The sequence below is a fragment of the Nasonia vitripennis genome, chromosome 1, assembly GCF_009193385.2.
Source record: "Nasonia vitripennis strain AsymCx chromosome 1, Nvit_psr_1.1, whole genome shotgun sequence".
In the NCBI taxonomy this organism is placed as follows: Eukaryota; Metazoa; Arthropoda; class Insecta; order Hymenoptera; family Pteromalidae; genus Nasonia; species Nasonia vitripennis.
The window spans coordinates 22,925,601-22,940,410 of NC_045757.1; the positions used below are offsets into that span (position 1 = coordinate 22,925,601).

Here is a 14,810-nt window from a genome sequence, read left to right on the forward strand (position 1 = left end):
ATTTTACATGCATTTTACATTGTAAAACTTTTAGATGGAGGAACACATTACATTTTTAGAAACATTATATCATTTTGGTTTTACATCCCAACCTCTTTGATACCGCATTGTTTATCTTATCTTGTTTTACGAGTTTATCGTATTTTTTAAATATGTTCTTTTTACATATATATTCTTGCTCGCTCTACAATCTTAGTTTATTTTACCTATACCCGAGTCAGTGCTTTCCCTGGTTATCTCCTCGAATTTCCTACTATATTTTCACATCCCTTCTTTCAGCTTCCCTTTCATTATCTCTCCTAATCTTTCCCTGATTCCCTCCTCTTCTGTGAGGCCTAGTTCCTTTACTTCTTCAATGAATTCCTGTTCAATTTCTCTTTAGCATTTAGGCATACCGATATATGTTCTAAGCTTTCTTTCTTTTTTTACATACTCTACATATTTCATTCTCGAATCCTTTCTTTCTTGATCTTCTCATACTTCCGTATCTTAACCTTGCCCATTGCACCTATTCTCCTAATTGTAGATCGATTAACAACAGCGATTTCGTATACTGAACGAAAACGTAAATAAAACCATTAGATTGTCGGCTGTGAGCGGGGCTGCGCCGTGCGGGGAATGGCACTTCGCACATTTCTAAGGTCAATCGTCATATTTTCTTCAATTATACTTTTTGAGATTGATAGCATTCATATGTATAAGAATATAAAACAGAAATTAGTACGAAAATCATTACGGAAATACATACTGAAATTAAGTTTGAATCCGTGTAAATTCAGTCTCAAAACGCCGCACCAAATCAGTACAAAATCAGTGCTAAAATCCGCGTAGAATGTATGCTGATTCTAAATAGATTAATAAAATTTGTTTCTCAATTTTTAAAAGTGTTAAATTTAACGTAAATACGGCAAGGCTTTAATATTTTGAATCACCAAACGGATGATAACATCAACAATAGGTCATATGTCTAGGTTATTTGTTACTTAACATTAAATTATTCAAACAAAGTAAATAAAATGACATATGACCTATTTTTTGTGTTATCATCCGCATGAGAATATCAAAGCCTTGCCGTATTTACTTTCAATTTACTACTTTTTTAAATTAAAAAAATTGTCGCAAATTAGCCTGCTTAGAATCAGTATGAATTCTACACGGATTTTAGCACTGATTTCGAACTGATTCGATGCGGCGTTTTGAGACTGCATCTGCGCGAATTCAGACTCAAATTCATTACAAATACAGTATGTATTTCCGTAATGATTTCCGTACCGATTTCTATACGGATTCCGTATGGATGTTTTTTTCCGGGATGATTCAGAAAGTTCATTTTTTGAGGTTAGAAATTCATACATTTGTAGAAATTACGCGCAAAAACTCAGCCAATCAGAGGGTTAGTAGAAGTGTTGTAGCATGACACGATACATTTTTTTAGGTAGGAAATCTTTGATAAAAAACCAAATGCTTAAAGTGAATTGCCAAAGAATCAGAGTAGAAACATTCAACTATAGAAATCAATACAAAAATAGTTAATTGCTATTAACTGTGTTTCTTAATTATAAAAATGATAGTTAAAGTTTGTTAGCACAACAATGTAGGTATTAAATGTTATTAAATTCAATTACTGAAATATCATTTAAAATACATTCAATTCAATTAGAATTAATAGATAATAAATTGATTTTAATAGACTTTTCTTCATTAAACTATTATCACTTTCAATATAATTCAATAAAATTATATTAAAATCAATTGATACCAGTAAGAGTTTCATTGAACTTGTTTTAATATCAGTAAGGATATTTAACTGATTTGAAATGTAAAATTTACTGTTTTTCTTAATATTCATTAATACTTGAGAATAAATTAATTTTTATACGTACAACGTCCATATATTACTATTAAGAAATACAGTGGATTGTGCATTTAAAAATTGTTATTAATGAATATCCTTAAAAGTTTACAGCTGAATTATAAATCGATGCATAAGTATATGAAATGAATTTTCTTGTGAAAATTGTCGGCGACAATGGAATCTAAAATGCATAAAACATGTTATTCATACGAAACATAATTTAATCATTAAAAAGTTAACATTTGAATAATAGTTGAAAATATTTTAAAAGTAAATCTAAAATTATTCTTCTTCTTCTGACGATACCAGATCTGAAGTTCTTACACTACACGTGCTGCTGCCACTATCGTATTCCTGGCCTTTAAGAGTTTCATCGTTTTCATCATTATATTTATTATTCAAGTTTTCTTCATCTTTAGTGTTATTTTTTTCGTCTTCTGTGGGTTCTACTTGTGTATTTTGATCGTTCGATTGATCATCTGATCTTTCTAAATCTATAGCATCTCCATTTTCATCTTTTTGCCTTTTCTTTTTCGGTGCTACAGTATCATCTGTTAAAGCAGATCTCTTCTTTCCTTTTGAAGCCCGTGCGCCTATGAAAAAAATTATTGTAATATAAAATTATTGATGCATCTTTATGACCTTTTTCTTATTATAATATTTACTAACCTTTTGTTGGCTTTGTACCGCGCTTTAAGTAAGCGATTTCAGCGGACACATGATCGTGAAAAGATGCAATCTCTTGAAAACACATTGCTTCAGTCACATTCGGATGTTTTATATATTCTTGATCTAACCAATAATTGTAAAGTGCTAAAAGAACACAAAAGATTAATTTTTGTTACATTATAGAGTTATGATAAATTTATACTGCCTTTTGTATACAAATTATGAATGTATTAATTACTTTTAACAGCAGCCAGTTTTGATGGATCTAATTTCTGACACTTTGTATCAACGTTAGCACCTCCTTTTTTTAATTTTCCTAAGGTATTATTACTTAGCTTTCCGGTAGCCGTACTGACAAGAAGAGTGCGTAAATCAAATAAACTAATCAAAGTATTTCCAACGCATTTCCTGGGACTTTTGGAGTTGTACATGATATTATTAAACTGTACTGATTTTAACCATACATTATGTCCAATGTGATACTAAAAAAGAGATATTCATTCATTTATGAATGAATAACTGAAAACAATAAATAAAAATTAAATATAAATTTACCGTATCATCGGATTTTTTGTGGTAACCAACGGGAGCAAAATTATGGTCAGCATTTATGGTGGAAGCATCAGTAGCTTTGGATGTTGAACCTTTAAGTTGCTTTTCAATAACTGCAAAAATAATAAATATATGTAATTTTGATAGGAAACATTCAAAAAATGTATTTATATACAACTACTGTTATTACTTGAACCCCACTGATATATATTGTTCAATTGCAGAATAAAAAATAATTAGTAACCATAGTGATTTTTAAAAGAAATTTGTTGAAGATGAATCCGTACGCTTTTATGTTATATACACTTACCAACATTTATAGTTTCATACTGTTTATTGAAAAATTTTCATTTTTCAAATGCGTGCTTTACTTTTTTACGTTTCCAAAGTAAAATATAAAATCGCTAAAGTATGAAAGTATAAATTTTGATAATGAATTCATCTTAAGGTTACATACATTATATTTAATAAATAAACAATTAGTGTTAAAATGGTATGCATCAAAATAGTAGATTATCCAACTAGGGAGTGAAAGTAAAAAATGTCTCAGATCACGTATAATATGCTATCTGAGGAATTCTTTACTTTTTCTCCCGTGGTGCATATATACTAATTTTCTCTGCAAGGGGCTTCAAATGTGTAGGCTGTTTTTTGCCTGCAGAGCATACAGTATACACATTATATACGCACCGTGTGAAGAAAATATGCTATATGATCTGTGAATTAAACTGGAAAGCAAACAGGAAATGAGAAAAGCTGTAGATATGAATAAAAGTATGAAAATCGGTTAACCATGAAGGACAAACAAACACCGAACCATGATCTGCTTACAAATGTGTGCACCAAGCATGCAGCGTACAACCTATTGTAATAATAAATTTATAGTACATTTTTTTTTTTACTGGAAAAGCAGTTGACACTTTCATAGGATCGCCCCTTACTATTTATGTGACGCCAGATACAGCGAACCTGAATAATAATCCACTGAAAAATGTTTGCAATTAATGTTATTAAATGATTCCTTCTACTCATTAGTTTATTATAAAATATATTTTATTAGTACACTGAGAAAAACTTTGATAGAAGCAATAGACTTTTCTGTTAAATACCAGCAATAGAATGTTCCATTAACTTAACAGATTAGTCCATAGACTCATCCGAGATGTTATTACAACAGATCATAGAACAATCTGTTAATTTAATGCAATATTGTATTGCTCGCATTTACCAGCAAAGTCTATTTTTTGAATACATTGTCTTTCTCAGTGTATACAATTAGTACTTACCATTCTGCTCTTTAAAAACTTCAATCACTTCTGTTTGTAGATCAAAATTTAGCTGTTTGTAACGTTCATTCTCTTTTTGCACCTCCTTCAGTTCCTTCTTTGTAGCTTCATATTTTTTTCGTAGGTTCTCGTGTTCACGTTTTACTTCCTTTAAATCCGTTTTTGCTTTCTCAGTAGTCATTTTGATTTTTTTTTCGTTGCCTTCAATTGTTGAGTGGTTTGGGTCTTTTGGTTTCCAACCACTATTCTTCGAATTATCCTAAAATAGAAGTATTGCAGCAATTATAATTTATTTATTAATTTTCTATTTGTTTAGTAAGTAAAAAAGTTGATGGATTATTTAAAATATTACAAAAATTGATGCATTTTCTGCACGCTCAATTTTATCATACAGGTAAACAAATGTGCATATTATAAAACATACCTGCATTATATTTTCAGTACTTCTTGTTTTATTGGTATGACTTCCTTCGGTTTTTTCTTCTTTCCTTGATGTAGACGTACATTTTGACCTCTGGTTACTCTTTTTGTTAGCATTTTGTTCTTTCGAGTCCTGTAAAATTGAAAAGATTAGAAACTCTATATTTAAGATTACATAGCTGTAGTATTATATATGTAAGATTACATAGTGTGTGAGGGCTCATCAATTAAGTTTAAGGTCTGGACAGTGTATCAGTTAAGAGCAATCGGATGATATGCAAATTTTAGCATTTAAATTGTTGTTAATTCCAAACTGGTACACTGCACAGACTTGAAATTTAATACAGGAGCCCTATGTGTGTATCTTAACATGTCACTATAGTTTGATAAGCATTGAGAAAGCGGAAGGTCTACTTTACTCTCAAAATGCGACGTTGCGCAACCACTTAAGACTGAAGTAGATCTTTCGCTCTCTAAAAGCTTATCAAACTATACTGACATGTTTTAATATACACAGAGGGCTTCTGTATTAAATTTCAGGTCTCTACAGTGTACCAGTTTAGAATTAACAACAAATTAAATTCTAAAATTTGCATATCAGCCGATAGCTGGAGACTGATACACTGCCCAGACCTTAAACTTAATAGACTGAAGTAGATCCTTCGCTCTCTGAAAACTTATCAAACTATACTGACATGTTAAAATACACACAGAGGGCATCTGTATTAAATTTCAGGTCTGTGCAGTGTACCAGTTTGGAAATAACAAAAATTTAAATTTAAAAATTTGCACATCAGCCGATAGCTCAAAACTGATACACTGTCCAGACCTTATAAACTTAATTGATGAGCCCTCTGTGTATATTGCAACATGTCATTATAGTTTGATAAGCATTGAGAAAGCAGAAGATCTACTTTACTCTCAAAATGCGTAGTTGGCGCACCCAAAACAGTTACAGAAAGTAACAATTACTTGGCTTTTTGGTGGCAGATGCGCCGAATACAGCACATATTCCCTCGTCGCTGCGACTGCACCTCAGAAAAAACTATACGTATACGGCATACACCCATACGTATAACGCCATGATGCAACAATATTATCAGCAAAAACCTCGAACCTTGCATGCGCCTCCCTTATCAACAAGCCCATGAATATCGCGATTACGTGTGCTGATTCTATAATTCGCTCTCGGAACTTAGCAACCGGCTTGCGTACAAGCTACGACGAAAAATGGAATAAAAAAAATAAAAGAAACTTTATTGGCTTACTTTCCCGAAAACATTTGCGGAATTCGAAGATAAAGGTGAAGCTGATGAAAGAGTACTGCTCATGCTCTTTCGACGTTGCACCTGACTATTTTCTTTATTTTCCGGTATTTTCAAAAGAGATAAGCTGCGGTTGATTTTTTCTTCATTAACAACTTTGCCAGAATTCTGTAAAATGTATAAAGTTATAATTATAATTTGTTTTCGATTTTTTTTTTTTTAATCGAACTATAGTCATGAAAGACTCGATTTTTTGAAATATTTTTTTAGACGTACCTTTACTGTACTCGTGAAACCTGATGGAGTTGTGATTTCTGCAGTACTTTCATCAGTAGTTTTGTATTGTTGACTCTTACCAGTTAAATGAAAATTTTTGCTTATTCCGTTGGTGATTTGCGGATTATCTTCCATTGCCTCCTGTATCGAAGTGAGTGAAACACATACAAAAATTAGAAGCATTAAAATATTCTTATAGACTAAAAAGTTACACTAAAAATACAAAAAATTTTTAAATGGTAATAATCTTGCAAGTGCCATTAATACTAGTTGTATAGTCGAAAACCGAACCATAAAATAAAATTTAATCTCGAAGATTGTTCTAAAAAATGGGTATTCTACTTACTTCGTGGTCTGAAAATAAACCTTCTGTTTCAAATGGACTAGCGATATTATTGTTCTCTTTCTCACTTAAGATATCTTCTGTTTCAAATGGACTAGCGATATTATTATTGTTCTCTTTCTCACATAAGATATCTTCTGTTTCAAATGGACTAGCGATATTATTGTTCTCTTTCTCACTTGAGATATCTGAGTCACTGTCGTTATTCTTGTCATGAACATCATCCTGTAGCGGATCCTGTGAAAAATATCAAAGATATTAATGTTTTTACAAATATACACAAGATTTTAATGCTTAACATATTTCTTCGACAATATATACATTTATGAATACAAAATAAATACATAGGAACAAAATCAAATTATGAGATTGTGTAAAAATGTATATATTGTAAAAAAAACATGTTAAGCAATAAAAAACTTGTTATAATTACAGATGCAGTTACTATTCTTTTCAAATATTATAAAATATTAGCATCAGTCTTTCATAGATTCAGCCTTTTCAATATATCAATTAAAAAAATTTAATACGAATAAATTATAAAAATTTAATAAAAATATAAAAATATTTTATGTACCTTGAAAGACTGTCTTGCTTTCTGATTGTCCGATGAATTTGAAGTAGAAGCTGCATCCAAAGGTGAAACTTTGGCTGTATTCTTTGCTCGAGAACTTAGCGGACTAGTTTCAGCTGTTCTTAATGGTAATGAGTTCGCCAGTGTTGATGATATTATGTTCATAGAGTCTGGTATGAAAGTACGTGATATAATTTTAATGTGCACTGCTTTTTCTCTAAGATATAATAATTCTGATGAATGTTTTGTGGCGTTAGCTAATATGTTCAAATTATGTGCTGGTCCTAAATTTGAGCAACTGAATTTATCGAAGTACATAATGTCTAAATGCTTCTCTGCTCAAGATGATAAAGTTACGTATCATTATTATTGTATGCAATGTTTAAGTACAGTTATACATTCAGTTAATGCAACAGAGAAACAAAGTAAATATATGAAAGTTTGCAATAAATGTAAGAAACAAGCTGCTATAACATCGGCTTCGGAAAATTACTTCATTACATTAGACATACCCTATCAATTAGAAATTTTGTTGTCCAATGACGATATTCTAAATGATATCTTGAAAAATATTCATGAGGCAAATCAAGCTCCTACGTGTACAGGATCAATTATACAAGATGTTTTACGATCTCATCAAGAAAATAAGAAATTTGACAATGAATATATGTTAACATTAAGCTGCAATACCGATGGCGCGCCTCTCACGAAAAGTGGAAAAAGATCCTTTTGGCCCATGCAACTTTGTTTAAATGAATTATCACCAAAGCTAAAATGTACATATATTTTGTTAACAGGAGTTTTAATGACACAACATGAGCCAAAAAGTGATTTAATGAATTTATACTTAGATGAGTTAGTAACAACAATGCATTTTCTCCATACAGACGGTATTACAGTAAGAAAAGGTACTACAATGTATACATTCAAGTTTGCTATTACCGCTATATCAGTTGATAGTGTCTGTCGTCCTGTTGTGCAAAATAGGATACAGTTTAACGGCTATTGCGGATGCAGCTGGTGTTACCAGCTCGGTAAATACCTTAAAGAAGTGCATGGAATTCGATACACAATACATCAAGAGTCTATTCATAGGACGCATGAAAGTCATCTTAATGATCTAGTTATAGCACAAGAAAGCAAACGTCCATATCGAGGAGTAAAGGGCTACTCATCATTACTGAAACTGAAGCATATAGATATTGTATGGTCATTATCCTACGAGTATATGCACGGTTTACTTCTTGGAGTAGTACTTCAAATGCTCAACTTATGGAAAAATAAGAACTGCGAATTTAGAATAACTAAGACGGGCTTAAAAAAAATTGAAGAACGCTACATGAGAGTGACCCCCACTCATGATGTGCATCGGCTACCAAGAAGAGGAATTATCGACGGCAAAACCAAACCAAAAGCTTCTGAATTAAAGAGTTGGCTTTTAATCTCTAGTCTGCCATGTTTAAAGGGTATATTGGATGAACGTGCTTTAGAACATTATGCATTATTAGTTAAAAGTTCGTACACGCTTTTGAAAACTAGTATCACAGAAGCTGAACTAAATGAATGCGAAAATGACCTTCTTCAATTTGTAATTCTGTTCGAAGATTTGTATGGAGAGCAAAATATGACTTTCAACGTTCATACACTAATGCACTGTGTTCAATCTGTCAGAAAAACGGGTCCTCTATGTTTTAATTCAGCATTTTATTTTGAAAGTTTTATTTTTACTCTGAAAGAACATATTAATGGTCCTAAGGGCATGGATCGACAAATGGCCAGGAAACACATGCAGTGCCTTATTTTCAAAAGTAATGCGAAAAACTATATAAAAGGATCAGACCATTGTCTACATTTTTGTCATAGTCTGTTTTTGCCAAAAAAAATGATAAAATTATATAACAAGTCTGAAGATCAACAAGTTACTTACTGTGGAAAACCTGTATTAAAACATTACAAAGATTATGGTGACTGTCTTTTGTATAATAAAATTATATGTAGAGGTACTGTATTTCATAGTGTAAAATATGGTCGAGCTCAAAAAACTAATGATAGTATTGTGCAGTTATCATCGGGTAAACATTATCGTATTATAGAAATCTTGCATAATGAAAATGATGAATGCTTTTTACGTTTGCAGTATATAAAAACACGAAGCAATAATCCTTTTCCTGGTATTACCCACATTCATGAAATTGAAAGTGAAGATTCCGATACCTATGTTACTACATTAATAAGCGATGTAAAATGTAAAATAATTATTATTAACCTTCCCGATGCAAGGTACTTATGCTCGTTACCTAATAAAATAGAAGTGCAGTAAAATACTTGTAATTTGTATAATTTTTCTATTTACTAAATATTTCCTATTCAAATTCGATAAAAATCTTCAAATATATTTTGGTTATATATATGCGTGTTACAATTTACAGTGGGTAACAATTTAATGCAATATTATTAGACCCAATTGGCCTGTCGTAGTAAATGACTCTACTATCATTTACTACTCTTTTAAAATCAGTTAAAATAAAAATATATTTATGTCAATTAAATATATGTGCTATTAATGATGATTCAATTTCATTCACGTACAAAGTTATTCAAGTTTATTAGATTCAATTAGCCCTCTATCATTTACTACTGTTTTAAAATCAGTTAAAATAAAAATATATTTATGTCAATTAAATATATGTGCTATTAATGATGATTCAATTTCATTCACGTACAAAGTTATTCAAGTTTATTAGATTCAATTAGCCCTCTATCATTTACTACTGTTTTAAAATCAGTTAAAAGTAAAATATATTAACGTTAATTAAATATATGTGCTATTGATGATTATTCGATTTCATTCACGTAGAAAGTTATTCAAGTTTATTAGATTCAATTAGCCCTCTATCATTTACTACTGTTTTAAAATCAGTTAAAAGTAAAATATATTAAAGTTAATTAAATATATGTGCTATTGATGATTATTCGATTTCATTCACGTAGAAAGTTATTCAAGTTTATTGCACTCAATTGATATCTCATCATTTATTCGTATATTCAAAGTTATAAAAGTTACAATTTATTAAAATATGTTCAACTCAATTACATTTTATAAAAATTAATGAGTCAATAGATCATTAAAGACAATTGAACTGTTGATTTTGTTGAAAAAAGTTAAAATTCATTCAAATTTAATGTCATTTTTTTAAAACGTCAGTTGAATCCATAAAACTCAATTCAAATCAATTTAATACACATTGATTTCTATAACTCTCAACTGTCGACTTTTAGCAGGGATATGCAGTCTGCCAAAAGACGTGCACTTTTATAATTGAATTCAGAACCTTATAGGCTATGAACCATCAAGCGCCTGCTTTGACGCAAAATTGTGATGTGTGAAAGAAAGACTTAGACTCTTATGCGCTGGCAGGCTTAGAACTGTCTCTTCTAAGGGCTGTCGGTTGGCACCCTGGCTGTACTAATTGCCCCTTCCCTTCACCCTCACTCTCCCTCACTCACCCCACTCGTGCGTCGGTCTCTCTCAGACCCAACAACTGGGCCTGTCATTTTCACCACGTGCATCTCTTGTGCTGAACCCTTTGCTTTTTTCGCCGTCTCTCATATCATAAACTCATAAAACCATTTTTGCTCGACTTACTCATAAAACCTTTCCCCGGTCTTTCCCCGGTTTATAGTATAATCCGGTCTTCCTCACAAACCTCACGTTCTGTCCCTCGCATTCTTCCCTATCTCATACACACGCCTGCACATAAACATACACGCTCTCTCTATGACTCCCACATTAAAATAACAATTAATTATACGTCATATGTAAGAATTATTCTTATATCTAAGCAAGGGGCAAGCTAATTAAGATTTTTTTCAAGATTCTGAACATAAAACAATGCGACACAAATGCAAACGAATGGCAACCAAGAAGCATGTTGATTCAATTATTTCGGTATTTCCTTTAAAGTATTGTGACTAACAAATCTGAATTTCCTTAATGAAATCTTATACGTGGTAAATACATTTAGTTTTTATTAATAGAATTATCTTGGATTTTAGCTCCTCATATGGACGACAGTATGACTATAGAATATATTTACTATCCAGACAACAATAGGTATTTGTTTGACGAAATTGGAATAGATGGCAACCTCGTTTCAAATAAAAATGATGAAGACACAAACATGAATGTTGAAAATGATGGTACCCAATCATTGAAAGAAAATGAAGGTATTTTATAATTGACAATTTTTACAAAAGCCCTTTTTTCATTTAATTTCGTGATGGATATAGAGCAGTTTTTGTATGTGAAAAACCTTAGAGATCTGATAATTGGCTAAGCTCCTCTAATTGCTTGTCTAATCGTGTTTTTATTGTTATGAGATACCTATGATGCGCAACGGCACTATTAATTTGAACAAATGTATAAAAGTAATCAATGTTTTTTTCTAGCATGTTCAGATGGGTTGGATAAAACAGGCTGTCCTATAATATTACCAAGATTGTCGTTAAATGATTTTTATCATGAAAAATATGAATCTGATCAATTACAATCGGAGCATGAAGATGATGATATTAAAAATCTTTGTAAGTAACTGAAATATTCTCGTGAACTTTTATTATTGTGTATTGTACAGGGTTTGCTCAAAGAAATTGTTTTTTTACAGCCCGTGAACAAGCTACACCTGAAAGAATTAGAACAGATGAATCACCAGTTTGAGGCACTTCAACACTCAGTGAGTAAATTCAATACTTTATTTAATATTCTTATATTCCAAATTATAAAGTTCTGTACAGTTTATCAGCCCCATAGGCCCTACAATCCGAACTCTAGACAGAGAACGCCGAAATTGGTCTTTTTCGAGCTTATCTCCTATTGAATATCATTTGCTCAATTATTAACGGTACCAATGTCACTTTTGGACGTTACAATATTTACGACAACTCGAAACAGTCTATATATTTCTCTAAATTATGCTTTTTTTTACCTGTCTCCGAGTACGCCTTTCTTTTTTGCTTTCGCTTTTTCTCTATCGTGTAGCCTCCGAAAAGGACATCGTCTATGTATATTCCTGTACAAGAATTCCACTTCCTAATCTGAGATGATCTCCTTCGTTCTTCGCGAATTGTTTCAGCGTCCTAATAGCTAAAAATAGCGAGCAAGTGAAATCGAATATTATTGTGGTTAAGAAATAAAATATTTTTATCAGGCTTATCCTTCCAGACTATAGCTTGCAGATGTTGATTTTTATGATTAGTGTAAACTGTCTAACTATTTTTTCATTATCTGTTACAAATGCAAACTTTTCGATTCGCCGGTTAGTTAATAAGTCTATCAAGGCTAGAAGAAGATACGGACCTACATGTAAAAGGTCATTCATCGAGAATCCTTGTTTTGTTTTGCGTGAAGTATTTTAAACCAGGCGCACTTTCGCGTATTTTCCTCATCTGCTTCGTGGTGAAGTACAAAATAACATTTTTTGTAACACAAGCAAGATTTTCGTTTTTTTATTACCTCTGAAGCGGGTTAAACTTACTGTTTTATGGGGCTCGCTTAATAGGGCAAAAAAGATCTTAGCGGGCGTATGTCTTCTTTGCCCGCTTTTTAAAACGTGTTGACTTCGATGTACTTGATATTCTAACAAACGCTTGATTCCGTGTCAAAAAAAAAAAAAAAAAAAACATGTAAGCCCTGCTTAACACGTACGAAAAAATGCAGAAATACGTCCGCGCGTTACAAAAAATATCGTTCGGTTGCAGTACTTTTCTCCGAATCGCAAACGCACTCGTCTTCGGCTCGTGTTAGCTCGTCTCGATTCGTACTGCAAACTCCACACTCGTTCATTAAGAACATTTTATGCCCTTGGTACACAATATACTATTTCGAATTCCTCATGTTTTCCTTCAGTCTTGCATGACCTGCGGATAGAATATCTCACATGTAATCAATGTAGGTTTCGTTAAATTTAGAATGTCACTCAAAGCATTGCTCCATATTTCTTAACATGTCTACCGCCGCTAAAAATAAATCTCCTAATTCAGTCGAAATTGGGAAACCAGGTTTGAACAGTAACTTTTCTAGCGTCCATCTGAGTCTCGACTCACTATTTGCTGATAGTTTTGTTCGCACTGTAACTTCTTCGTTAGAATTTGACGTTAAGCTGGTAATTCCTCAATCTCCTAAAACTGCCTCAGTAATGTGTTGAGTTCTATGTTGATAGACTGCTGGTTGGCACAGTCGTGGAATCTTGACCTTGTTAGGCCTGCTAATCACTGAAATTATCCAGCACAGTGAGGTCCTCGTATTAATAGAAGCTGAGATCTCCTTTCCGCAATTCATCTTTGATACATTGAGCGTGTATATGGACACCAAGTAGTACGTCAATCGATCCAGGTTGGTCTTGAAGATGCTTCCAAGTTGTAGTGCTTCTGCCTAAAGTGTTATACAATGTAATTTTAGGAATGTAATATGCAGATACATTACATTAAAATTCAGAAGTAAAATGTGGTTTAAGGTAATTCTTCACGGTATATATTAGGGGTGTGCAAAAGTTTTCGGTGCTTTTTTATATGAAATCGTTATTGTTATTTAAATTATATATTGATTAATCATCTTGAAAATATTGTCCAGGGCTTTCCATCACTTATTGTCATCTCTCGGGTAACCGATGAATTCCTGAGTAGAAGAAATTCTGCGGCTTGTAGGTAAAAAGTTATCAACGCATTTTTTAAATTCTTCCATATTATGAAAGTGTGTTACTATTATCTGTCCTTACTTTAGCACGACTATTGGCAATGGCTACTCACAACTCGACTACTACTCGGAGACTTGGCTAACGCTTCGTCTTAACCACCATTTTCTCGACTGAACGCGCATCTCTCAACGACTCACGAACTATCGGCAAGGTGACTCCACTCTACTCGGTTACCACTCAATCGCTGCAATCTTCTAAGAATCGCCTATCGCTTCGTGTACAACTGAACTTTCTTGATAGGATTCTCTTATCTCCACGACGACTCGACACGCGCTTTCGACGACTACGTACGTCTCGCGTTACTCTATAGCAAACACTCGACGGATCCAACTACTCGGTTCGAAGGCTGACGACGAAGTGAAGAAGACGAAAGTTTCTTCGCGGCGCAAAGACTTGCGCGTCCCGGAAAACTCCAATACGGACGCCCTCTATAATGATTTACCGCGCAGAATCAAATACAAAAATCTATTGGTCGACATAACGTCTAAGCACGCCAATTATCAATTGGCTAGAACTCAAATACCATGCGCATTAGATATCGCGATCCCCCTGCGGCACTGAAACCAACTCTCTTTCCAAGAGTGCCGAAACGCCATAATTTCCGTGTCAGCGTAAGTGTACGCGCGTCTTGACGCGAGCGGTAGTCGAAAATATGCCAGCGGCATAGGTTTCTCTCTCGCGGTAGCGCGCGGCTCTATGCACTCGCTCTTTCTCACGTACTCGCGTGCGCTCCCTTGCGCACGCTTTCTTTCTTGCTCGCACAGCGCTATGTGCGAAGCTGTGCGGCTTGAATGTGCGTTCGTCCCTCGTCTCCTCGT

At 33.0% G+C, this 14,810-nt stretch overlaps 1 protein-coding gene and 1 long non-coding RNA gene across 3 annotated transcripts; both read right to left on the minus strand.

Annotated features, from left to right (window-relative positions):
• Positions 1-2,058: 2,058 nt before the first annotated feature.
• On the minus strand, positions 2,059-8,069 carry LOC103317485 (AF4/FMR2 family member 4). The gene is made up of 10 exons (XM_008215663.4): positions 7,244-8,069; positions 6,670-6,903; positions 6,324-6,464; positions 6,051-6,215; positions 4,787-4,915; positions 4,363-4,621; positions 3,080-3,189; positions 2,763-3,006; positions 2,525-2,668; positions 2,059-2,448 (listed from the first exon to the last, which is right to left on the minus strand). The coding sequence occupies exons 1-10, from the start codon at positions 7,556-7,558 to the stop codon at positions 2,138-2,140; spliced, it is 2,052 nt and encodes a 683-aa protein (XP_008213885.3). The 5' UTR covers positions 7,559-8,069; the 3' UTR covers positions 2,059-2,137.
• Positions 8,070-11,829: 3,760 nt separating this feature from the next.
• On the minus strand, positions 11,830-14,566 carry LOC116416786. 2 transcript variants are annotated; one of them, XR_004227121.1, is made up of 3 exons: positions 14,045-14,558; positions 12,226-13,670; positions 11,830-11,922 (listed from the first exon to the last, which is right to left on the minus strand). It is a non-coding gene; the product is annotated as an uncharacterized LOC116416786 (long non-coding RNA). The 2 variants fall into 2 exon arrangements; XR_004227120.1 differs by lacking the exon at positions 11,830-11,922 and having other exon boundaries at positions 11,979-13,670; positions 14,045-14,566.
• Between the last annotated feature and the right edge of the window lie 244 nt (positions 14,567-14,810).